The following is a 25922-nucleotide window of genomic DNA, read 5'->3' on the forward strand; positions in this document are numbered from 1 at the left end:
ACATGTTGACCAGCTCATACATCAATGACCACCTGACAGACAGGGTGCAGTATATAAGACTGTTGCTCTGTCTGCATTCCTGTTCACAGTGTACAGCTCAGATTTACAGTACTACTACGGGGTCGTGCCACCTACCTACAGTACTGACAGTTCTGCAGTGGTTGGTTGAATGTGTTAGTGGGGTGGAGGCACTAGTGGATGAGTTTGTGAAGTGGTTTGGAAAGAATCAGAGACAATCCATGTCTACCCCGGGGCAGGATCTTGATGTAATGGAGGAACGCAAGTGCGTCCACATCAACAACAGGCTGAAGGGGATAAGTGGTCTCTATTTCCTAAGAAAACCGAGATCCTTCAGAAGCCAACCCACACAACCCACAAGATCTGCTTCCTGTCCTGTATCCATGCCCTGAGGGGGCTCTACATATTATTAGGTTTTAAAGTTATAGCTTATTGGTTAATACTCCTTAATACTTTATCTGAGCTTGTGTTCTACAGTCATATTTAGGAGACGTCGTGTGGCACTACACTACACGCTAAACCACTTAATTTTTATTCAGCACACAAATGCACAGCATGAGCAGTCCTTTTGAAAAGAAAAAAAAATCTCTCATTAGTTTCCAGGCTACGTTGGTGTGATGTCAAAAAGGAAGTTTTCTCCCTCCGAGGCATTGATTCATGTGTCATCTCTGCACCAGCTAATAGATCTTAATCTGTAATTAACATTTTCCCCGTGAACTGTCTCTTCCTGACTTCCAATGTGATGCTCTACCTGTAATTACAGCCAATAAAATCCCTCAATCACCGTGCTCTCTGCTCAGATCGGGGTCATCACAGTTAATCACAGGTTGAGACTTAATAATGGTCATTTGCTCATGCAGGGCAGATGACGTGCAGAGAGATGGAGAGCTTAAATGTTATTTTTTATTAGATACTTTGAGATCCACATTATCCAGCGAATGACTGAGTCTCTCTGATAAGACTTTATTTAGAAATTCTAAAATTCTATTCTGTCCACTCAGATCTATGAAACACAGAGAGGAGCCAGGTTCATTGCACAGGTGAGATGTTTTATTATTGCATGCCATTTTCCCATCACATCTTTAGGCCTCAAACATACAAACGCACTGGCAAAAATGGCATCTGAAAATGAGAACATTACCTACCAAGCTTACACTGGCTCCAGGAAAAGAGCTGGAGAGTAAAACCATAAGGAGAAAAAAAATTATTTTTAGCTGCTTTACTTTGTTTATCATGTAATAGAAAGGCACCGGAGCATTTCTAGAACACAATCAACCCTACTGAGTATAGTCTGGCTTAAGCATTCGCTGTAACTGCATCAAATAACGCTTTTTATTCTATGACAAATGTGAGCGTGTTTGAATTTAAAGTAAAGGTTACTGTTTACTGCAAAATTACCATGTCACTGCAGATCAACTGAAGCACACAATGTTGATATAAAGCAGGGGGGTCCATAAAAGAAAAAAAAAAATGTACTGCCTTGCTAAACAGCTCACATACGACTTGCTCCTGATGCTCTACCACAGATGATGTTTGGCACTCTTTAACTTCTCTTAAGCTCCAGAGAGCCCCTGTGATGTAGCCTGGACACATTCTGTGTGGCCTGGAACGTCTCACATTTTCACTTCTTTGACAACTTCAACTTCACATCACTAATAATATTCATTTGTAAGAGTTGTTTAGTTTTTATGCCATTGTTTTTGCTGAGTAAAGAGTACATCAAAAGAAAAAAAAACATGCACAACTCATCCCAGTCCCAGTACTGTATTCAGTTGTGGGAAAAACACTCATTCTTTCACACACAAACAAAATGCTGAGCAGCAATAAAACAAATTAAACCTAAAACTGCAGAGAGAAGCGAGCTTCGCATCACACTCCTCTTAAACTAGGATGATGAGTCCCAAGTACGTCTTAGTATGGACTGATGGATCTTGAGGAAACTGCCTGAAGTATAGAGTGACTATGGGATGAGATGTTCTCACATTGATGGTATGTAGCGGTTGCGGTGAACGTCACTGGCGTTAAACATCAGTGTTTGTTCCAGGTCGGGACTGCTATGGGACCTCTGGAAGACCTCTCCACCACTATCAGCTCATCTGGGTTGTCATGGGCTTTATAGTGGAACAGAAGATCCTGGATGGCCCGCTCTTCAATCTATAAAGACAGAAAATAACAAGGAAAAAACTGAAAAAAAAAAAACCAACAAAAAACAAACTTCAATTGAGAGGGAAAAGAACAAAATGCTGACGCTGAAAGCTTAATGGTAATAAGTGTTTTACTTAATAGCAACCAGAAAACCTCACAGGGAAAAAGTGTTTTTGTGAAGGCTCTGACAGAAGTCTGGCAACCAGCTGGAGAGGAGAAGAGTGTGCTGTCAAAGAGACAAACCTGGAGACACCTCATTTCTAACCAGCACTGTACAGAGTGCAATGCTGATTAGGTAAAAGTCAGTCAGATAAGGCAAGACAGGAGACACAAGAAGCATCTTCTGATGGACCACTGCCATGTTTTCCATACCGACGCTGTGCACAGAAGCTATCCAATCAGTGATGCCAAGGGTGTGTGTGCGTGCTTGTGACACACAGACACAATGTGTTACCTGGATGAGCGCCAGCGGCTTCTCTCGGCTGCGGATCAGCGCGGCTTCCTGCTGCTTCTCTTCCTCCACGATGGAAGCAAAGGTCACCAGGGAGGAGAGGGGAGGGCTGCCCACTGCACCCAGCACCCACGGCCTGAGGGGATAGATGGTACACACACACACACACACACACACACACGTTGGTATCCAGTGCTGCAACAAGAGTCTGAGTCAGTGGACAAAGGTTGAGTCAACCACTACTGACAAGCTCCGGTGTGTGAATGGCCACCTGTCCACCCGGCTTTAACAAGCCTCTGCCACTACTGCACAACAGTACTGAAGTTAAAATGCTTTGCTGAAGACTTTAACATGATTGCTGCACATGCTACAATAAAAAGTCAAGCTACAACCCTTTCTGATCTCTGCTGCATTTGACACAGCACTCTTCCTAGGTGTGCTGTGTCAAATATCATGGTATTTATTTGGGTCTGGGTCAGGGACACAGGGATGGATGGGAAGAGACAGAGGACATAGTGACATTCCCAAGCCAGCCAGACAATAGACATAATCTCTCTGGGGTTTCCTGGGTCTGCCCCAGAGTCCTCTCTAAGTAGGATGTGCCTGAAACACCTGATCTAAAAGGGATTCAGGAGTTATATCCCTCAACCACCTCAGCTGGTTCATTTTAATGTAGAGGAGTGTCTGCTCTACTCTGAGCCACACCAAAATGACTGAGCTCCTCATCTCTGAGGGACAGCCTAGAAACCACTCGGAGGAACTTGTTTGTTCCTTCACTTGTATCTGCAATCCAGTTCTATCACTACCCACACCTCGAGGCCATAGGTGAGGGTAAGAATGTAGACTCACCAGTGAGATGATAACTTGGCTCTGATGTTTGGCCCTCACTTTACCAAAACAGACTTGGTAAAGCGTCTTCATTACTGCAGACCACATCATCCGCAAAAAACTTTTTGCAAATTCAATTTCAAATTTCTAGTTTCACCTCTTGGCTGAAACTAGAAATTCTGTTCATAAAGATATGAGCAGAATTGATGACGAGGGGCACAAACCACTGGAGTCTGACTTACTGCTGAAGTTTAAAAATACCAGCATATTCTAATGCTGCCTTGTGTAATGCATTTATAGAGTAAAGCTGTGTCAGAGTTTGCAGTTCTCACTGCACTCTCCCACTCATTCAGTCCCCCCCAAAGCTATTCTGATAGACCAAGTTAATAGCTACATGTTTCATTACATTCAGCAGCTCAGTGGGGTTTCTGATAGCATGCAGCACACTGTTCAGTCTGTTAATCTTCCTTTGTCAGAGGAATGAAGGTAAGAACAGTCACAAGCTATATCCATTTACACACCGAGGACATACACAGCAACATTTTTTGGGATTTGCGTTCGCAAACACATTGTTTAGACTTTTATATTCAGCATCCTTGTTGACTCTAAAAATTGTAGAAAAACAGACTCCAAAACGTGACGGCTCACACATCAGTGTCCAAATGGATTAGCCTAAAAATAAAATGCAGACCTTGCTCCAACAGTATAAGAAAAGTCACACCTGTTATCATTTGTAAACATGAGGCGAGTTACTGCAACAGCAGGAAAAAAAAAAAAGCTGTCAGAGGATTCAAAGTGTGCACAAAGGTTGACTGAAAGTCGACTTAAACCCCTTTCCTGCTGCTTATAGATGGTGTTTCAAGGGAAAAACACCATGTATATATATATATATATATTCACATTTCTAAATCCTCCTAAAATACTTGTACAACAACTTAGAGAAGAGGGTATAAATATATAATGTTTGTTAAAGAATACATCTATTCAACACAGTGGGTAAAATATGACCTGACTCATACAAATGAGCTACCTTTAGACTGATTTGTGTGTGCTTTAAGTGATTTTTTTTAGTTTGTAGGTCGTTTATATAGCGGGTTGTTACAAATCCTGCCAAAAACACTCCATTATGGCGCACGCTAATGTCGTATGGAAAGAGGGGCCTCCGTTTGTCTGATCGTTCATCTGGACGAGAGACAACGCTGGAAATATTTCCACAAGACATAAGCAGAGGAAAAAATGTCTGACATTCAATCACAGCGCAGATTATAAAGGCATCTCTATTAAATCTGATTTGGGATGTGGAAACTGTGTCCCAGAAGGCAGACACAAGAGCGTGCACGGCTGCTTCCTGAGCCTTGAACTCGTCCGTGTCTGCTCATCCAAATACCCGGGCGAACCTGAAACCTGCTCCCGTTTCTGTGTGATCTGCTGTGACACAAGGGCTGCCCTTATCAATTCTGATTAACATCACTGATTTCACTTGACTTACTTTCACAGCTGTTTAATATCTAGCAGTCTGCTCTTAACAGCATGAAGCATGGCCAAACATACAGCAGAGGAGGATGAAATCAGATAAGAGATGTGCTTACATACAGATAGACAAGATTAACTTGACTTTGCGGACCTGAAAGGAATTAAAAGCTGCAAAGGTGGCCAAACATAGAGGATTTCATTGCTTCCGAGCTACCCAACGTCAGAAAGAAGAGCACGCCACTTACTACAGCTAGGAATATCTTCTGTGCATGCCGTGTTTATCCAGCTGTTGAGGAACATTGTAAAGGTCAGGGTGACTCAGTCAAGGGCAGGTCAACCCAGCAGCACTGGGTCATTCAGAGCCGTTCACCTCACACAACAAAGAGCTTAATGCGTTTCTCAGGCTGTCAGCCTATCCAACTACAGCACATCTTATCAGTGCCCTGGCACTAGTTAGCGTTATGGTTAGTTACAATCACAGCTTTTATTTTTGCGTTTCCTGAACAATAAGTCTAAACAATCACTATCACTTCCTCTTTTATATGTCTTAGCTGCGAAACAGTGCCTGCCTGTGTTACGTATATACTGTCTTCCTGTTTTGGGGGCCAAGTTTGATGTTCAGGCTGCAGAAATTAGAAGTAAAAAATAATGGGAGATTACTGCTAAGACAATTGGTTATCTACAGGGCTGCAGACTGCTGGAAAAAAAAAAAACACAACAGCTGATACATGATGAAACCTCAATAGTGCCTCCAAGTGGAAATCAGCAGCACAAGTCAGAAACACTCAATCTTACTGCAGCAGCAACCTATAATATGTTTTATGTAACAGATGAGGTACTCTTTGGCCATCTCAAAATATTTGGCACAGATTCGAGTCTCAATTCAGGACTATTTCTATCTCCTTAAAAAGAGAGGCTATTTTGGCTCTACCTCCAGTGTGTAAGGAAGAAACCCTTACTCCTGTACGCTACACTTTGACTTCTGCTTACCCCGCGGGTCTCTCTGACTCGCTGCCTTCAGCACACTTGAATGTGACCCTTCTGGCAGCAGGTGCAGCAACGATGGGGGATCCCAGGGTGCTCTGGCCCCTTTGCGTTCCGGTTTGCCCTGCTCGGATCAAATGGTTCTCTTCCTCCTCCAGCAGAGCCCGAAATGAACACGAGGAGGGTGGGGACTGGACAGCAGTTACCCTGCAGGTGGAAAGAAATCATAGAAGGGAAGAAGAAGTTCACAATTAAAAGCAAAAGGTGGCTACCCTTTCTGTAGCTGCTGGTGCGTTTAAGACATTACATAGTGGCTCACAACTTTCTTCATCTTGTCCCTTTTTGAGTAATTTAACCACAGATTCAGGTTTCAAATGCCCAAGCTCAAAGGGGACCTATACTGTAAGCATGCCCAACTTTGAGGGTAAAAACAAATAAATAAATACTAAAATCATAGTGTAGGGTAGATCACAAGGCAGATGACTGTGGCACATCTTATAACCTGTTTCAGAAACAGAATGCAAATTGATCATATTGCTAGTATAGTTAGTGTTACCTAATCCAAGCACAGCAACAAATATCCACCACAAGTATTCTCCAAGCCTTTTAACTAAACACTGGATGCAACATAAGCCTTCTGCTGTCAAACCATCAACAAGCAGGCAAACAATCACAATGATGCATTTTCACTAAGCCAACTTTTATCTGTTGTACAATGTAAACAAATATTTTTCTTAATAAAGCAGATCTACTTTACAAATAGGAAATATAAAGCTTTTGTAGCTGTTTGTACTTGTATTAGCTGTAAACCTGCTTTGACACACACACACACACACACACACACACACACACACACTTACTTTCTGTGGAAGGGATTAACAGTAGCATTTTAGCTAAGAGGAGAAGGGAGATTTCCACTCTTGATATTTTCTACATGCTACACAATTTCACAAATACTTGTCCCATCCAGAGTAGGAATGTGTGGGCTCACTGCACAAAATGCATTTTGTCTCTTTTGAGATTTCCTGAAATATATCAGGAACACAAAGGTATTCCATGACAGTAGCGGTATTCGTATTTGGGCTCACTCACCAGGCCTTTCCACTGCTTTTGGATGGAGTGGCTGTGGGGGTTGGTTTGGATGCTGTGGACTCCGCACTGGCCTCCTTGTTAGCCATGGCCAGCATCTTCCTCTGTTTCTGGGACAGTTTAGTGGAAAGAGGGGAGTGCTTAATGCTGGTGCTGACACTGTGGACAGGTGGGAAAATAAGCAGAGCTCAAGTAAACAACAGTTCTCATTTCCAGACAGTGGATTAAGAACTGAAAGATACATGTGTAATGTACAGATATTAGTCATTAATTAAACCCATCACTCCCTTCTATTGACTGGAATAAGTGGTATAAATCATTTTTTCATTGAAGATTTCTCAGTTAAACACTGTAGACCACCCGCCCACCTTCCAGGGCTTTTAGGAGTTGCTCCAAGAGTCTGCAGAGAGTTGGCTTCCATGTCCATGATGGTTCTCAGATCCAAGACTGGAGGTGCACGAGCAGGACTGCAAATTGAAAAAACAGAGTCAAACTTAATATGAAAGATATACTGCTCAGATTTCAGTGGTTATTCATTTATCAGGGCTGAAAATGCTTCCTTTCTGTTAACCACCCCCTCAACATAAAGTGGGTGGATATAAGGATAAAATGACATCCTCTCAAGATAGCCTTTGTTCAATCTTAAACCTGCATTTCTCAGCCGAGGAGATGTGGGAAAAACAAATTAATAAGACAACAAAAATGTTGATAAATTTCAGACCATCAAAGTTACCCTACCAGGGAAGGACCTTTGGGATGGTTTGCGGAGCAGAGTTGGGGGGAGTTGGGAGGCAGTTCTTAATAGATGTTGGGGTGCTGGGTGGGGTCTTCAGCCTCTGGCTAAAGGTTTTCTCATCCTGCAGATAAAAAAATAATAAAACTCACAAACACTTCAACTCTAACTTAACAGTGTTAACTCGACCATCTTTGCAGTCTTGATTTTAATCTAGCAATTCATCTAATTATTTCACACTTCTAACTACACGCAATGTGCAACATATTAAAGATGTAAAATTAACCTCAGCTCTCTCATGGAAAACAGGTGACTGCATGTCTCTGGGACTGCCGACCCCCATGTAGCTGCCTTCAGAGTCTGATGTGAGGAGCTCCTGCAGAGACTCAGTCGAGTTCACCTTACCTGACTTCACCAGGCATGGGGAGACCACTGAGCAAAAAAAGAAGCATGTGTTAGGTAACGTCATAAATTCAATAACAACAAGATCCAACTTCACAAAGAAGCTGACAGCCACATACCAGCAGCAGGAGGGCTTTGGATGATATCAGAGAGAGTATAGCCCCCTGAGCTATCAGAGCGCCTCCTTGGTTTCTTCTTAGCCTTCATTTTAGCTTTTTTTAACAGGATTTCCCTGAAAAAGACAATGTGTGAAATTATTAGCAGATTATTGTTAGGCTGACACACTGAAGACATTTAATAGACGTCTTTAAAGGTATCACAGATAATTCCCTGCCTTTTAGCTATAAACCGTTAGAAATTAACATAGTGATACTGTGTACCAAGTTAATACCATATTTGACTGTACCTGCAAGAGTGATCCAAATCTGCTTCTGGTTTAGGGCTGAATGTGGAGTCCAAATCCTCATCCTCATACATACTGAGGTCTGGTGCACCAGGATATGGTGTGATAACACGCTTCTGCATTGCTGGGATCTGAAATCAAATGGAGAAAAAGAAAGAAAAACTTATGAAAAACTCTATGCAATAGACAAATAAATCTAAGTATGGCTGTCTTAGAAAACATTACATCACCTACAGTTAATCAATGAATCAATCGACAAACATGTTTTCAGTCTGCAGAGGCAGGAGAAACTCTCTACAGCTCAATCTCTACATTGTGTAGATAATTTTAAGATTTATCAGTGAAAGTCAGAACAACAGGATGATTTCTGTGACAAAAGACTGGAAGTAAAAGGCAGATGTAGCGACATCACTTCAGACTAGGTGAAGCCCCACCTGTTGATAATAATGTACAAAGTGAACTTTATGTTGTGTTCAGTGTAACTTTAACCTAGCAACTGAGCCCATAAAGTCATCAGGAAACTGAAGCCAAGGGTTGCTCCCCTATAGGCTTTTATACAACTGCATGTCTTTCTACAACTACAAGAGCTGCCCCCTGCTGTTCACTTTAAAGAATTATTTTATTTCACTGGGGGGGAAAAGAAAAAAAGAAATCAAGTTAAACAATGAGCATCTTTAAAAAGAAATTTTGACACAGACTGGGGTGTTTTTAAGGGTGGAAGGGGACTCACCATCTTCCTGTAGGCTGCAGAAAGCTCCACCAGCACTTCATCACTGAGAATATCCAGAGCTCTGAGGACACCAAAGTAACACAAAACAAAAACATATTGATTAGAAAACACTTCTCCTGTTTGCTCTGCTCTATGGATCCATATTTACATGCACACGTTCTACTAAACATATTCATGATCTTGAACACACCACTTTGAATCCAAAATGCTACACTGGCTTTAAGTTCTCACTTTGATTCCAGCAGAGCGGCCATGTTGAGCACAATGAACTGGAGGCAGGACAGTTTTAACTGTTCTGCATTGTACATGATGGCAAACTCCAGGAGCTCTGCAGCGTTCTTCAGAGTCACTGAGGGCAGAAAAGCAGCGGTTTGAAACGATGCAGCTGTGTGTGCTTATTGTTTTCATGAGTTCTATGTATAAAATTATTCAGAATCAAGATGACACGAGGACAATGTGAACTTAACTTTAAACAGATGCCCCAAGGCTAATGCTGAGAATTAGATACTCTAGATTAGATTTCAGTCCTGGATAGAGAGTGGACTAACAACATTCCATTCCTTCACACATAAAGGGACACTACAGAGTTTCCAGTCTTTACAAATAAGAAATGGCTTAAGACAAGTAGATTTCTTCAGGTTTCTTCAAATGAGGGATTACTTTAATAAACACTGCAATATCCCAAACCCAATATGGTTGAGTCAGAAATTTTTAAGATAGTCAAATTAGCATATGATAGTTCTCTGAGAAAGGCAATCTCCAAACTATATGATGTGCTCCTTCAAGCAAGGAAGGATACTACTCAAAATGTTAAGATTAAATGGGAATTGGAATCGGGGATGTGTATAACAAACGAGAACTGGGAGAGGATTTGTAATTTTCATTGGTACTCAACAAGTTCTTTATCTTGGAGAGACCACTGTTGGAAGAACATTATTAGATTTTTCAAAACCCCTCATCAAACTAAATATAAAAATGGGACAGCAGAATGCTGGAGAAGATGTGGATCAGAAGAGGCACATCATTATCATATCTTTTGGGACTGCCCTAACTTAAAAAATTACTGGCTGGGAATCCATAAAACTTTGTGTGAGGTTTTTAAGATAAAATTTGACATCAATTTTGTAAATTTGTACTTGGGCTTGGTTGTTGACTCGGTCCGGGGAGGGGACACAAAACTCTTACAAGCGCTATTAGCGGCCAGCAAAAAAAAAAAAAAAAAATCACTAACCAGAAAGTGGTTAAATCCAACTCCGCCAACACTTGAGGACTGGTTTAATGTGGTTTTCGAAATATTTAAAATGGAAAAACTGACATTCTTTTTAAAAATTCGGAAAGACAAATTCTACAAAATATGGAATAAATGGCAGGTTGACCCTCAACTTCATAATATGTACCTAATGTAGTTTTTGTAAATAAGTTAAACATGCTGCATTATGTAACACATTGTCAAGCCAATGAGTTAATTTTATTTTTTTGCTATCAGAATGTAAAACAAAAGGACTAAGAAAAAGGTTTTTTTTTTTTTCCTTTTCTCTTTTTTTTGACTAAATAATGTCAATGCACTTTATTGTAACAAGTCCTTTTTTTTTTTTCTTCAATAAAAATATAATTAAAAAAAAAAGAAGAGAGAATTAGATACTCTCAAATGAAGGGGGCTACTAAAAGAAAAAGAAAAGTGCAAGTGCAAGAAGTTATGTCACAAACTGGAGTAAGAGAACGTACGGTTCTCCGTGATGACGACCTCGCACATCTCCTTTAGCCGTGTGATGAGGAGCTGGTCAGCGACAACCAACACGTTGCAGACAAACTCTACATTCAGAGACTCTGGCAGGGAAAAGTGAGAGAACAGTATGATCAGTGTGGGGTTTTCCCCCACAGTCATCTAAATTTGGAGAGCACATGACCATAAAAAACAATTCAAAATGTGTTTTCATTAGGAAAAAAAACCCAAACTTGTTAGGTTACCTTTAATCGTGGGTGACTCATCTGTGTAAATGTACTCAAGAATGACCTGCAGGATCTCTGAGCTAGTGGGCATCTCGAGTGCAGAACAAGACGTGGCCTGAAGGGTTGCAAGACAATATTATCAGAGTACCAGTACGAAACTGTATGACTTTAGAGCTGTGACTGGTTTAAAAAAAAAAAAAAAAATTATATATATCACAACAGAAGGATGGGGGACTTGGCATACCTCAATCCAGGGGTTACCGAGCATACTGTTGAAGTACTCTGCAGAAGGACAGAAACAAGAGAACAATTGAAGTACATTTTTCCAAAAAAAAAGAAAGAAAAAAAAAAAGTGTTTCTAATCAACACTAAAATTTGGCTACTCACGTGAAGCGAACATTTACATAAAATACAGGTTTCAATTTTGGTCAAACTGGATGACTATCGAAAACATGTTACTAGGTTTTCTCACGTGTACTTCTGGAGAATATTGTCTCCAAAAAGGCCTACAATAATTAAGGAAGAACTGGATGTGGAACTGCCTCGATTGCATTTGCAGAATTTTGGGTTGGGGGATTTATTTATATAGACAGCTGGTGTTGGGACAGAACATGGACCAATATTAAGTACCCTAGGAATGTCAGAACGGTTGGCTGCAAAACTGCAGCCAACCCCACAGTCTTCTAAGAAATACTGTTAATTACAATCCTACTGCTTGAACAGAAACTCTGCATTTACATTCAACTGGGTTTTTATCTTAAAAACAAACCCATTTTAAAACATCTGGTTCACTTTACAGGTATTGTATTTTGTGAGGTTCATTTTTTACACGTCTCTTTGTTACCTCAGCTAAGGAGAATATGGTGTACGGGATTACTGAAAAAGTCATTCTGGATCCAGGAGGGGGTAGCATGTGTATCTAGATGACATGCATGATAAAAACTCATCTTTTCAGTAACAGTATTTGAACCTACAGACTACCTTTGCATGCTCTCTTACAGGCAAAAGGAAGGAAAACCAGTTGTGCTACAAAAGGTAGTGAGTTACTTTCTTAAGCGGTTAGCCCTTTTAGAATTAAATGGTGCAAATGATATGTTATGCCATACACAGCTGTGCAAAACAAACTGAAGTTACAGTTTTTATTGATTTGAATGCTACCTGATTCATCTTACCTAGTCTGGCACAGAGGACACTTTTATGACAAGAAAACTCTTTCCCATCTTCAGATTTCAGAGTGACATCACAAAGATAAGAGCTGCACAGACATAGAAAGAACAAAATATACAAACAGTTAAGTTGTGTCTGACAAGTTTGCAGTTTATTCAGTAACTAAAGCTGATTATAGACACACATACGTACCATTTCTTCTGGTAGAATTTTGGTTTGTTGCCTGTTTTCTTGTTTGTAACATTAATTTTTCCATTTTCGTATTTGACACCATCCAGTCTGTGCAGAAATAAAAAAAAATGGATGAAAACAAAGGACACGAAATCTGTATTGCCCTTGAGCTTAAAGTGCGCTCGGCTTCTCACCGTGCCGACAGGCTGCCCAGGCCGAGTTTTTTTGCAACACCCTGTAAGGTTTTCACTGGGTTGGCACCTCCCTCGTTGGCTCCGGCCTTGTCACCTTTGCTTCCTTTCCCCTTTTTGCCAGGCTTGGAGCCTTTGCCCTTGGCCTTGTCACTGTTGCCTTTGGCTGCAGGTGGAAGGGAACGGTACACCTCGAGGGCTGAACGACCACTCAGACCCAAGTCCTGCAGGCTACTGATAAGCCTGCCCTCCTCTGAATCCTGGCCAAGGCAATGGATACAGCAGAAGACAGTCTTCATGAATCAACACAGCCGAGTCAGAGCTAACAGACCTCCCAGGTCAATGAAAATGAAATTATTGTGGAGTTAAAAATCAATGTAGCATAAAGAAAAAGCTACATTACAGTACAGCGTAATCAAGCACATATGATTTTCCTTTTTTTTCCCCCCCTCACCTGGTTTGGGACTGTAATGACCCCTGACACTCTCGGCCTCGCCCCGTGTACCAGCAGCTCACAAGAGTCTGTGTAGATGAAGTGAAGAGCGTATTCCATCATGTCCGGTGGGATTTTTTCCAGAATGAGCAAATCGCACCCCACGGCATCTTCGCTCTTCCTCACTTCCTTATCGAGCTCCTCATCGACCCCACAGTGCTCAGACATGAACTGCTTCCGGAAGAACTCGGACCTCATGGACAGAATGTACTTGTGAGCCGGAAAAGTGCGATCACCAGCCTGAAGCGTCACATCGTGGATGCTGTCCATTTCGTCCGCCTCATCCAGAAGGCTCCCGAAGTGCTGGGAGAAGGATGACGGAGAAATGCTGGGAACCTCGTACAGGCTGGAGTACATATACACAGGGAACATGATTGAGGTTTAAATGATAAAAACTCATTCATTACAAACACACACACAAAAACCCAACTGGATTTAATCTTTCAAATCCAGTTTAATCAGAAATGATATAACATAGCTTTTGAATAACAAGAGAAGAATGATAGCAAGTAGCTTAGCCCTTAAAGAGACAAGAATCTTCCCAGCTGACTCCTAATAAAGCAATGAATGTAATGAGCAGAGAGGAGATCTAAAAATAAAAAATAAGGCACGAGCTGCTCAGAGAAATAGTCCACTCTCCTGATTCATGCCTAAGCAGCTGCAGTGTGAATCCAAAACACATCATTTAGTGACCTTTTTAAGTATGAAGGGGGGGGGGGGGGGGGGGGGGGACTTTAAAGTACCTCTTTTTAAGTATTTAACATTTAAGATTTTACCGAAGTGTGGATAGTAGGGCTGGGTATCGTCACTCATTTCTAGAATCGATTCGCTTCTGATTCACAAGGTCCCGAATCGATTTGATCCACGATTCGATTTAATTCGATTAGATTCAATTCAATTTGAATCTGGGAAATTTTGACAGTCAGAAATATTATAATTCAGATCAGTAGATTTACATATTTTTGTATCTATAAAAAGGAAGCTGACACTCGCAAGACTTTATCAAAGGTGTGAGCATCACAGCAGATGCCTTTGTGTCAAAGTAGCTGAAGATAAAACACAGAAAAACATGAAGGTGATTTTCCTGGCCTGGATTTTATAAAAATATTCTGCAGTACATCAAAAACGAAAGAAAATCATTAATCAACATATGAACATTACCTCTGACGTTACAGCGGTTTTATTAGAGACACGGCTAAGCGTTTTGCATTTTGCATAATTTTAAAAAGTTTAAATTTGTTCAGTATTGAACAGCAGAAATGAGGGTGGTTGTTGAAATTTTGTGAGGTTTAACCTGAGATTCTGGCATTTCGGGCAAAATAAATTTATATTTATATAAATTTATATTAAAGAAATCGATTCAGGATTTTAATGAATCGATTTCACGTTATCCAAGCCAGAATCGATTTTAATCGATAAATCGATTATAAAAACACACCCCTAGTGGATAGTTATAACCATGTTTTTATTGCGGATGGAAGAACTTATTACACTAGTGATTATTATTAGTAAAGATCAGAATATTAAACCTCTTCTTTTTACTTAAGTTTAGATATCATACTTCATAGACATAAAGAACTAAGATTTTAAGACTTTACTTCTTCATGTCAGTTGTTCCTTAGGTGTTAGTCATTTCATTATCTACGCCTTGTTCGCAGAGGCTGTGTTTAAGCTGCTTTCTTTCTCAAGCTTTAAGTGGATAACCGATCCAAAAGTGGCTCTCTAGGCAATAATAATTGAATTTTATCCAAAATGTTTAAGATAAAACTACCTTACAATCATTCTGGACAGTGTACCTTCTGGTGCTGCATTGTTGCCTTCATACTGGGAAGTAGTCTGTGCTCACTGGCACACACAAAAAACTTTTTCATGGCCATTTCACCTACAGTGGGTTACCTAACAGAGATGTATAAACTATTGCATGTGTGGGCTGCTGGATTAGGCAATTTTTTAGGTTTGTGTACCTTTATATAATATTTTGGTTTTTTTGTACACGACATTTATTTTTTCTAATCCATCTCTAATTCACTTTTTCTTCCTGACCTTGTACTCCTGTAACAACTGTATTTTCCCAGCGTGGGATGAGCAAAGTCTCTATCTACAGCTCTACTAAAGTGTCCGTCCCTTATTGTAGTGCCTTTTCTTCACTTGAGGGTATGTGTACCTGGTTTTTGGGTCAGCCTGGAGAACTCCAAAATTCCGGCCCTTTGAGTCCATGGTAATGCTGACAGCTCTGTGGACATAGGGGAGTTTCTCCAGGCGGATTCGTTCATACAGTGTCCCAACATCCGAGTGGCCACACACCTCCACACTGCCCTCTGTAACACAGAAGGAAAACATTTACCACATACTGTAATAATCCATTTCAAGGCACTCCTCTTAACTTTCATTGAAATGTATTTTATAGATAGGCCACAATATAACAAAGTCTAATCCCAGCACAGATAAAAAAAAGTGTGGAGGAAAAATAAATCAATCAATTGCCAACTTAACACACCTTTCTCCCCCCTAAATTCCTCACCTTTCTTTTCCCCGTACTTCTTATATTCTCCAGCCCACACACCACTGAAGCCCTCTCCATCCTGAGTCACAAACATCATGCTGTTCTTGCTGAGAGCGATGTCCGCCATGAAGACCTGACGCGCGTACGCCCACCGGCACTGTCTCACCGAGCTGCCAGTGGAACGCCAGCAAAACACCTGACAGAGACAAGAGAAAAACTAGTCTTACTCACCATTTTTATCTATAGGCTGTCACACAGGTAAGGCAGATTTTGGATTGTGTAACCGTGTAGCATAGGTTAGATAAGAATAGGAAAAGTAAAGTGATGATAAAAATAACAGGATGTATTTCTTTCCATGTACCAGAATTTAATAAGTGAAGCACAAGTGAACTACAGCTTTACTGTTGTACATCCCTCTTCTGTTGAAGATACAGGAACTAAATGGTGCTTGTCTTGTGGTTTTTAAAGCACCTCTAAAGTAGAACAAAAAGCACAGCGCTGCATAACAGTGCACTTACCCTCCCAGCTGTATCCAACGCCAGAATGACCACCTTTTCCGCTCCTCCCTCGTTCAAGATCTGTGGAGCTACTCGATGGTCCAGACTCCCCCCACTGACCAGGACCTTCCTGATGTTGAGCTGCCTGTAAGAGACCCATCAAAATCAATAATCGGAAAAGAAAGAAGAGCAGGAATGTATTTACAAATACATACATTTGTATGTACGACACTAAACTACAGAACTCACAGAATAGACAACTATTTCCAATCTAGGGGATGATATTTAATACAATAAAATCAAACTTCTAATAAAGCTGTTCTCAAATATTTTTTGTCAGACACAGAGCAGTGCCTGAAATGCAGTTCATTAAGACTACACGTTAAACAAGCAGCAACTTCTGAGCTGCAGTGAAAGAGACTTATATTTATAGATAAAACAATCGCTCGAAAACAAAATAAATGAGAAAATTGCTGTGCTTGTAAAAAAATCTTCACATCTGGCTCTAACATAATGACAGATAAAAGCGCTGCGTTTTTTGCCAGAGTATGAGCAATTTTCAGTAGAAAAATATGAGAAGGTTGGAGCAAAGTGAAGACTGTCCATTAGTTATTTGATTCCAGATGGTATTGTTCTATCAAATTAAAAGATGGGCCATTTAACATAGCTTAATCTAAAAGCTATTTATTGATTCGGGTATAGGATTATGGTCTAGTCTAACACAATAATAATATGGCAATGTGAAACCTTTGAGTCTCTCATAGTGATGAACCGACAGAAAATTATCAGCCGATTCTGCAGCTACGCTTGGCTTTGCTACGAAGATCAATTTAACCCTTTAGCCAGCCAATTTTAACCCTTTTTTTTTTTTCAACTTTTGTTTAGCAGTGAGTATAAGCACAGAAACACAGTTAGCAAACCACTGCCAAACTGAGTATATCATCTAGCAATCAGGAGTCAGTGGAAACAACAGCGGCGAACAAAACCAAAGCTAAAGGAGACTGAATACTAGATGCAAGCTTGCCAAATAGCCAGACAGATGACTCAGAATAAGTTACTGCTCAATGTGTAAATGATTAATTATTTGATCACAACACCAATCTAAATGGGGATCATGATAATGTTGAGCTCATACTTTGTTTCTGCTGCCCCCACATGGCCCAAATATACATTTTTGCAGGTTTAAGAGTGCTAAACTTTAAGGTTGGCACGATATCCTACTGATTTATTCACCTTGAAGCCATCTTCTTGCATTGGTAGTCAGCTAAGAGGTACACATCCCCCTTCTCGGTCACAACTACCGTTGCACCATCACTAGCTGCTGCCATAGATATGGCTACATCCTTGTGGTACAGAGCTGACACCTGCCGGGGGGCTGTTACGCACTTTTCTCCATTTGGATCCAGCAAGTAACCTGGAAAAGAGGACAAAACATACCAGAAAGGAAGTGATTATTAAAGAGTTTTTTCAAAACATGGAATGATTTTATTTTATTTTTTAAATCTCCTTATTATCTTATTAATGGCATTTTACAAAAATAAAACGTCTCTCCTACAATAAGTAAACTGGAAATTGTGCAAAGCTACTTTTGCAATACAATCATTATTCATGAATTTGTGCTAAATATACTGGCTCTGTTCTCTGGCATGGTCACACATGACCCCTTGCTGTGTGTTTCATCTTAAACTGACTGATCTAAACTGTTAAATCATATCATGTATCTGAAAAGTGTTTATTTTTTTATTTTGTGGTAATATTTTGGCTGACTTTAAGGATGAGGACTTACCCAGTTGGCCTCCATTGAGTCCCATTGTATAGACAGCCTCCCTGGTCCACAGCACTGTGTGGAACCTTCCTGCTGCAACTCCAATCACAGTCCTACCTTTGAGCATCTTGGAGAAAACCTTTATGAAAAGCAAATATTACATCATAAAAAAAACAAAAAACAAAACAGATAACATCAATTCATAAGGTCCTTTTATATACTAATAATGACCAAATTAATTAAAGGTAAGCCAAAGCTTGATTGATTCACTGCAAAACATCAGCAGCTCCCACTGCTACCTCCTACCTGTTTAGGTACAAATGCAGAGGCGGGAGGAGGAACTAGGCCCAGCTGGTGGAATGTGTTGAGACCAAACGTATAAACATAGCCTTCCTCTGTCAGGACCACTGTGTGGTCTTTAGCTGCTGCCACCTGGGAGCAGTGATGGGACATCAGGCCTTCTACCATTCCAGGAACCTGAAAAAAAGCAAAAAAAGGAATGAGACAAAAGAAATATAGCCAAAAATATAAAACAAGATAAAGAGAGAGAAGCAGAGGGTTTAACAACTGTTTCCAAGCCCATCTGAAGTACACGAAAGAAGTGTTAAATTCGTATCAGCAGAAGGCTGATACCACAGCTCTACATTTCATTGGTTAAACCATTAAAAGCTCAGAAAGCAAATGAGACTGTGCATTTAGCGTAACAGACTTAAAGACATTTCTGTACCGTATATCTGTGTAGTTGGGATCTTAAGTTACAGATGCGATACAAGCACCTCTCTCACTTACCATCCCCGTCTCCAAGTCCCACAGACAACCATAATCCTCTAGTGAACACAATTATTGTACTTCCTGTGGCTTTATTGAACACAAATTTTTCAGCATGTACTGAAAAGTGTCAACTGAACAAAGTAAGTGAACCTTTGTGCTGACAGCTTTTAAAAATCTCCTTAAAATATGTGTTTTGAGTCAAGGAGATATTGAGCGCCCCTCCAGTTTGGCAACTGACAAAATCTGCTTTTCTACAGAAAAGAAAGGAAAAAAACGTTGGTGGGAATAATCACGTCACTAGAGTGATGTGGACACCCAAGATTGTGAACTCGAGGACGAAGTGGAGTGACAAAAATAACCCATCAGCCTTTTACGGCTGAAGAGTAAAAATAGAGGATTTTCAAGACTGTAGATGCTCACAAGATCAAACAACAATGTGATGTATGAAGTTAAGTTCTGTTAAGCTTTGTGCATTAAATCTCATGACTAATATTTAATTCTGCAGGATTAATCTAATTTTATTTTTAAAAATGCTACATTTTACTGACATTTTTGTATTATTTATATATTTTTTAATCACTATTTTATAATCATCATCATCATCATCTAAAAACATTTCTGACTGGAGGAGGCACTCATAGGGATCATTTTGTATGTGAGCACACATGGAGACCAAAGCAGAAAGCTTGGCTTACCAGAGAAAGCTGATAACCACCGTTATGATACCCGTTATCTACAACTGAGGTTTAAGGTTTTCCCAAGCCAGCAAGCACAAAGAAAACCTGGCTGTTTTGAACTTCATTTATAATAGATTAAAATAGATTGTGTTTGTCTAGAATTATGATTTAAATGAATATCAAATCCAGATCAAGTTTCAAAACCACTTTTTTTTTTAACCTAAATTTTCTGTAACTGAAGCAATAAAATGCACAAGCACATGATTATGATGATAATGCATTGATATATTTGTTCATTAAAGAGGAAGGAATTCTTCATTTCGTTTTAAATATATTTTGACATGATGACCAGATCTCACCAGATAAGTCTGTTCATCTCCATGGCCAAGTCTGCCTCCCTGTCCATGCCCGCAGGTGAACACCTGGCCTTTCTGAGACAAGAACACAGAGTGGAACTTGCACAGCACCACCTGCAAAAAGAAGAAACAAACGTAATTGTGGTATCCCCTTGTTGCTTTCAGTTTTAATAGCCTGCATATCCCACTACAGGAAAATTACAAGGTGCTTGGTTGTGCTGATTAATGCTCTTGTCATTATAATTTTGACCTCACGTACGAGGCTGCAATGCATCTCTTTCCATGTCCCTGGGCCAACCCTTCTTGTAGCGATAGTAAAACACTACGGCAATAAAAGGCCAGGGCACAGGTGGAAAAGCAAACATCATTACTAATACATCGCTCCCCTCAAGCCTTCAATAGAGCACAGGGATGTCTCCTGAAGTATCGCATTGATGTGGACATCCACACACATGCGTACACATGAGTATAGCTCATTTAATTAAAAACATGTCATTGTGGAATTAATATTTAACCTCTGGCACCTGCTGGATTGGACTAGGTAGACAAAGACTACACTGAGTCTCACAGGGTCATGAAATGGTCATGAAATCAGATCCACCTGTCCTCGACTAGCTTTATGAAATGACTCCTGCAGGTTAGACGAAAAAAAAGAAAAAGAACAACCCTCACACTTTCAGCTGTAAACAGCAATTACACAACATTGGGCACAGATAAATTATTAGTCAACAGATAAACAGAAGGTGAAAATATAGCAAACGCAGTCTTATCTTATTCCGACACCCATTGGGTACACAGGCCACTGGGGGTAATTGAACTGGTTCCAGGAGCTATATTAATCACACTAAGAGCCTAGACATGACAAACGCATGAAATTGTAGCCTGGCTTGGCACAGTTTAGCTAGCAGGGGTTAACAATGTACAGACCAGCTCCACTAAGTCACAAATGAAGGTTGTACAAGAGATGGTAGACCACGCCTGATGATACAGAAACAATGCTGTATTAGACTCAAATAACATTACTGATCCAGCCACCTCCTAGATGAACCGGGAAATGAGGCCATGACTCACTACAATATGCCCCATTATAGTATGTAATATGCTTTAATGTATAACTTAATACATTTATCGCAGGTACAGTTTGAAGCTCTCCAGCATAAGCATTATTTCAGCTGCTGTGGACTAAACAGTACTGGACAGCTGAAAGGGGGAGGAAAAAAAAAAAAACATTGCAAATTTTCATGTGCCCTGAGGAGAAGGTGGTGTAATACAGGGCTCTGGGGATAGGAGTGTTTTACTGGTTTTACCCAAGTGATGTGGCTTATCTGAAACACCCATGTGCACTGGCTTTTTTCTTTTTTTTTTTTTTTCAATTTAATGTAATATCTTGGTACTCAGTCAAAACACGGAGCTATTACAGCATTCCTGGTGCTACAGGGATACACATGAGTTGGGTTTTGAGGGTGTGAGGTAGAAAAACACTTTCCCACTCCCTTGAGAAATGTTAAGACAGCAATGCGTTGTTAGCCTACCTGCTTGATGTAAACTCCAGTCCTGGCAAAGACATCGACAAGCTCAGGGTGCTGTCGGCTCTCCTGATTGCCATGACCGAGGCTGAAATTTGTATTGTTTCCCCACGTGTAAACTTCAGTTGGGTCTAAGGTGAAGAAAGAAACACTATTTCAAAAAAGAAAAGAAAAAAGCCAAAACACTGTCTCCACCTAATGTTCGATTTAACTACAGAGGCCTGTAGTGCAAAACTGGATTTGGGGTTCAGTGAGACAGCACATATGCTGCAAACCTAGCCTGCTCTTGACAGACGGCCTAGGTTTGCAGCCTGCCAGTCCAGAGCAGTCCTAGGCTGCTCTGGACTGTTCTGTTCCACAAAGGAGATCAACGCATACCAAACAACTACCTGCTGACCAATCAATTCCCTGGAAAATAACATAACTATTCCTAGAAAAGCCTGGAAACCTACTACATACACAATGAGGTCCACAATGCGCAGGTAGGAACTTTTGCAGACTTTTGAAGCCTCAATATAGCAATATGAAACTAAAGTGGAGAATTTTAGCTCTTGACTTGGTGATTTTGAATCAAATCGAGCACACTAAACATGGTTACTGGTTTAAATTCTGTTTTTGTAGTTTGCCATCACCAGTGTGTGAATGTGTGGATGACTGAATGTGTAAAGCGCTTTGGGGTCCTTAGGGACTAGTAAAGCGCTATACAAATACAGCCCATTTACCATTTTTATATTTATTCTTTATTTGTTTTCAGACCTTTTAAACACCGCAGGGGCTTCAGCTGCAAGAATAACACAAACACGTCACACAACACAGACTGTTTAACAGAATACGCAATTGTAATTATATGTCTGAATCGCCTGTGTTCCAGTGATACAGCTATGATAATGATAAGTCTGTTACCTGACACAGTGAGCTTTTCTGGTCTCACTGAGCAAAGCTCAGAGTGCACTTAAACACATTTACACAGAGCTTTTCAACACTGAACTACTCTGCAGCACTTTGCCTATCACACACACTTGCATTTTGCTTATTTGACTGCAGCAGCCGTGTTGCTTTCAGCAGGTGGTTGTATTTTTGTACTATTACAATCTGATCATCATAAAATAGACTGCTCGGTTGCCATCGGACCTGTCCCTATTTGTGGTTAGTCATATGCTGCCAACACAGCCTCTTCAATGTGGGCTACATTTGACTGATCCAGCCGATAACCACTTACCTATTACCAGTGATATGATAAGGGAAGGCAGAAAAGACAAAGATATCACATATATATTGAATCGTAGTATATGCCCAAGCTTTGTTCTTTTTTGAACAAGCGAAGTGACATATCTCCAAACCAAAGCATTAAAAGCAGCGTCTGAGGGGGTCGGCTTTTCTTACCAGTGTTTCTAAACAAGACATGTGATGGGCGGTCCTTCATGGTCAAGTCCAGGACTGAAAGACCCTCCTTGTCTTGGGTGGAGAGAAGTCCCCCATGCTGCAATTCAAAATTCAAATGTAGGTCAAAGTTTGAGTCTCTTCAGAATAAGGTTTGTCATTTTACAGTACTAAAAGCTTTGATTGGACTGTTTCTTCTTGGTAATAATTTGAATTTTGATGGCACTCCATCAACACACACCTTGACCAGTGATATGAGACAGTGGATCTGTCCATAGAAGGCGCTGCGGTGCAGAGCGGTCCAGCCGGACTCCTTATCTTTAAGCATCAGGTCAGCACTTTTGATTTCCAGCAGCCACTCCAGCAGGGCCTTCTTACCCAGTGAGGCTGCCAGGTGCAGGGCTGTACGACCGAAGGCATCCCGCAAAGTGGCTGCATTGTGGCAGTGTGAAGTCAGGAAAGCCCGGAGCTGCCCCTCAGAGCCGCTTGTTAGTGCAGCAACCACCTGGTCTGCATGCTGCTGTGAGCGGCATTTGGGGGTGCAGTCCAGCGGTGCCTGATTCATCCTGACCTCTGACAAATCTTCACAGTGAAGCCCTTGTCCTCTTGGCAAAGACCTTCTGCCAGCCCACCACCAATAATGGCAAACACACTCAAAAACAATGTAATGTGTGGCAACAAACAACAGAAACAATCGGGGAAAAAATAGGACAAAAATAAAACAGCCGAGGTAGATTGGAGTGCTAGAATTGTGCTTGTGTTGAGGTTCCACCGCACCCTAGCGACTCCAGAGCTCTGCGTGACTCGTTTCAGTCCACCATTTCGACCAAGGACCGCACACAAGGCTGGGTGCTCGCAGTGTACAATGGCATCAGGACTTTAATAAATACAAAACTTCTTTATGAATTTATACAAAAGAAATTGTACAACATCTGCAAAAATAGTCTTCCCTCTAATTATGTACAAAAGGCAACAACTTCACCAGCCCTCTGACCTTCTCCTCCTGCAGTCCCAACCATCAAACCTGAGGGGAAAGGCCACCTTCCCCCCCAAATTTTGACACCTCTTTTTCACAACTCCATAATTGTAGAGTGTACCTAAAGGAGAAAGTTGAAGCACACATTAGTGACAAAACAGCGTCCTCATTTTGATTACATGTAATCACGTGTGCAATAGTCAAATACAAAAGTGTAAACTTCAGAACAAGTCTGCCCTAAAATCAGTCTGAAGTAGCTCGAGTCAGCTGAGTTTACAAGGTTTAATGTTGACTAATCACCACGATTATGTAACAGGCTAACTTAGCTTAGCTTAATGTTAACTGCTGTTATTGTCCACTCACCATTTGGTCTCGCTAATGGTCAGCTAAAACACCCTTGATGTTAAGGCCTAGTGGCCCCATTTCTTTAATAGAAACAGTCGTATCTCCTTTATTGCTTATCTAACTTGCTGCAGAAGCAGGCTGTGCACAGCAGCTACTTCACCCAGTAATATTAGCTCATCCTGCCTAACAGGGTACTGCAACATAGATAATTTCAAAGCGGGATAAACGCACGGATTTGGACAAGTTTGAAAATCAGCCCAGTATAGTTAATTAAAGACAGTTACCTAATACTACTTTGATAGCTCGCTTAGCTGACACATCATCGCAAGCTAACGTTAGCAAGCTAACGTCGGGGTATTGCTTACCTTCCGCTAGTGAAAGAAAAAAGAGGACATGGAGAAAGTAGCATCAACGACGTAAATCCACTTTGTCATTACTACAAATGGAAAACGCAATGTATTTTTTCGCCGGTACGAATTTTGGACAGGTATGAGCCCCTGCAGGTTAGGTAAGAGAGCTTGCGTCAATGTCAAGACTTCTGATTGGCCACGGCTCCTGCATCCTGATGTCCTATTGGCGGATTTTTGGGGCGGTCAGTCGCTCTGTGGGTGATGTCATAGGATGCGATATTGACATTTAGTTTCCTATACCAAGATTATTCTGGTTAACTAACACAAAATGAAAAACTAAAACTGCATAAAAAATTTTTTTTAGGTAGCTACAATAAAAATAAAATATTCTGGGGAAAAAATAAAGCTAACTGAAACTATTTTGTGACCCCAAAATTAACTAAAATATAATAAAAAAAATATAGAGGAAAACCTTAGTTTTAGTATTTCTTAGTTTGATGAAAATAAAATAAATAATAATAACTATTATTATTATTATTATTATTATTATTATCATAGTTACAGTTTGGCTGATGACTCTGTGTGTCTACAAGACTGTTAAAAAATTTTAAAAGTTCAAAAAGTAAACTGAAACAAGAAAACCCAGTATGGAACCAAACTAAAACTAAACTGAATTAAAAACAAAAAGTCAAAATGAAATAAAAACAAAAAATGATCAGAAAATACAAAACTATAATAACTGTACCTTGTACATATGTTAATGAATAATAACATAATAAAAACAAAAAATGAAAACATAAATACCATAAATATTACATCTTAACAAGCTTGCAGATTAATCAAGAGAAAAGACAATAATAAGCGTTCCATAGAAGCAAGAATTCATTATTGAATATTTTTTAAATGACTAATGCTATTCACACTTAAATATAAACTTTGAGGATAAACTAATAGGATAGAAAAGGTTTTAAAAACCATCTCTGATCATTGTTTTGTTTCTTCAACGGTGAATAAAACTTATGTGATGATCAACATTTTGAGTTTACCACATTTAGCGTTAATATAACAAGAAGATGTAAAGTTTCTAGGTTCTCCAGAAAAGCATCATGTAGTTAGATATTCAGAATCCAGGTTTCATGGAATTACACAGATGACTGGTATATTTGCCAGGACTATAGCAGAGGGTCAAAGGAGGGTAAAGCTAAGATTACGCTCAGATACACACTAGGGGCTGCTCCCAAATATGCCATATTAATGAGCACTCCCTCCCTCACCGTTCAATCTTATGACTCTTGTTCAATTGCCCAGACGATGCTTCTACAAGGCCGCAGTCAGGTACAATTACAGCCAAACAGTTTTGCCATAATTAATGGGGATCAAAACCATGTTTAGAAATTACACATATAGTACTATATTAATACACAATATCCAGGCACTTTTTGTGTTTTCTTTACTGTTATTTAATTTAGTATTTCGCTGACATGTAATAAATCTTCACGGTGTTCCTCGTTTATCTTCATAGATTCATCATGTAAGCAAACTGTCCCC

General features: G+C 40.2%; 1 protein-coding gene across 1 annotated transcript; it reads right to left on the minus strand.

Moving 5' to 3' along the window:
* Positions 1-1766: 1766 nt before the first annotated feature.
* On the minus strand, positions 1767-24576 carry ibtk (inhibitor of Bruton agammaglobulinemia tyrosine kinase). Its single transcript, XM_085473406.1, has 29 exons — positions 24390-24576; positions 22945-23800; positions 22707-22803; positions 21330-21454; positions 19801-19911; positions 18300-18470; positions 18015-18132; positions 17462-17642; positions 16250-16373; positions 15750-15927; positions 15393-15546; positions 13190-13574; positions 12739-12995; positions 12566-12652; positions 12379-12461; positions 11451-11488; positions 11225-11321; positions 10982-11083; positions 9488-9605; positions 9257-9317; positions 8530-8657; positions 8243-8355; positions 8008-8153; positions 7727-7845; positions 7357-7455; positions 6992-7147; positions 5906-6106; positions 2618-2750; positions 1767-2172 (listed from the first exon to the last, which is right to left on the minus strand). The coding sequence occupies exons 2-29, from the start codon at positions 23266-23268 to the stop codon at positions 2047-2049; spliced, it is 4032 nt and encodes a 1343-aa protein (XP_085329532.1). The 5' UTR covers positions 23269-23800; positions 24390-24576; the 3' UTR covers positions 1767-2046.
* Between the last annotated feature and the right edge of the window lie 1346 nt (positions 24577-25922).

The sequence above is a fragment of the Copadichromis virginalis genome, linkage group LG11 (genome assembly GCF_057382275.1).
Source record: "Copadichromis virginalis isolate Kocher_CV1m ecotype Utaka linkage group LG11, C_Virginalis_male_GT1.1, whole genome shotgun sequence".
Lineage (NCBI taxonomy): Eukaryota > Metazoa > Chordata > Actinopteri > Cichliformes > Cichlidae > Copadichromis > Copadichromis virginalis.

Excerpts from the sequence above, each read along its gene's own strand:
- ibtk (XM_085473406.1), bottom strand. The coding sequence starts at position 23,268 with ATGAATCAGGCACCGCTGGACTGCACCCCCAAATGCCGCTCACAGCAG. Across the intron at positions 12,996-13,189 it reads TCATTACAGTCCCAAACCAG|GATTCAGAGGAGGGCAGGCT; the intron begins GTGAGGGGGGGA and ends TGCCTTGGCCAG. Across the intron at positions 8,356-8,529 it reads GATTTGGATCACTCTTGCAG|GGAAATCCTGTTAAAAAAAG; the intron begins GTACAGTCAAAT and ends TGTCTTTTTCAG.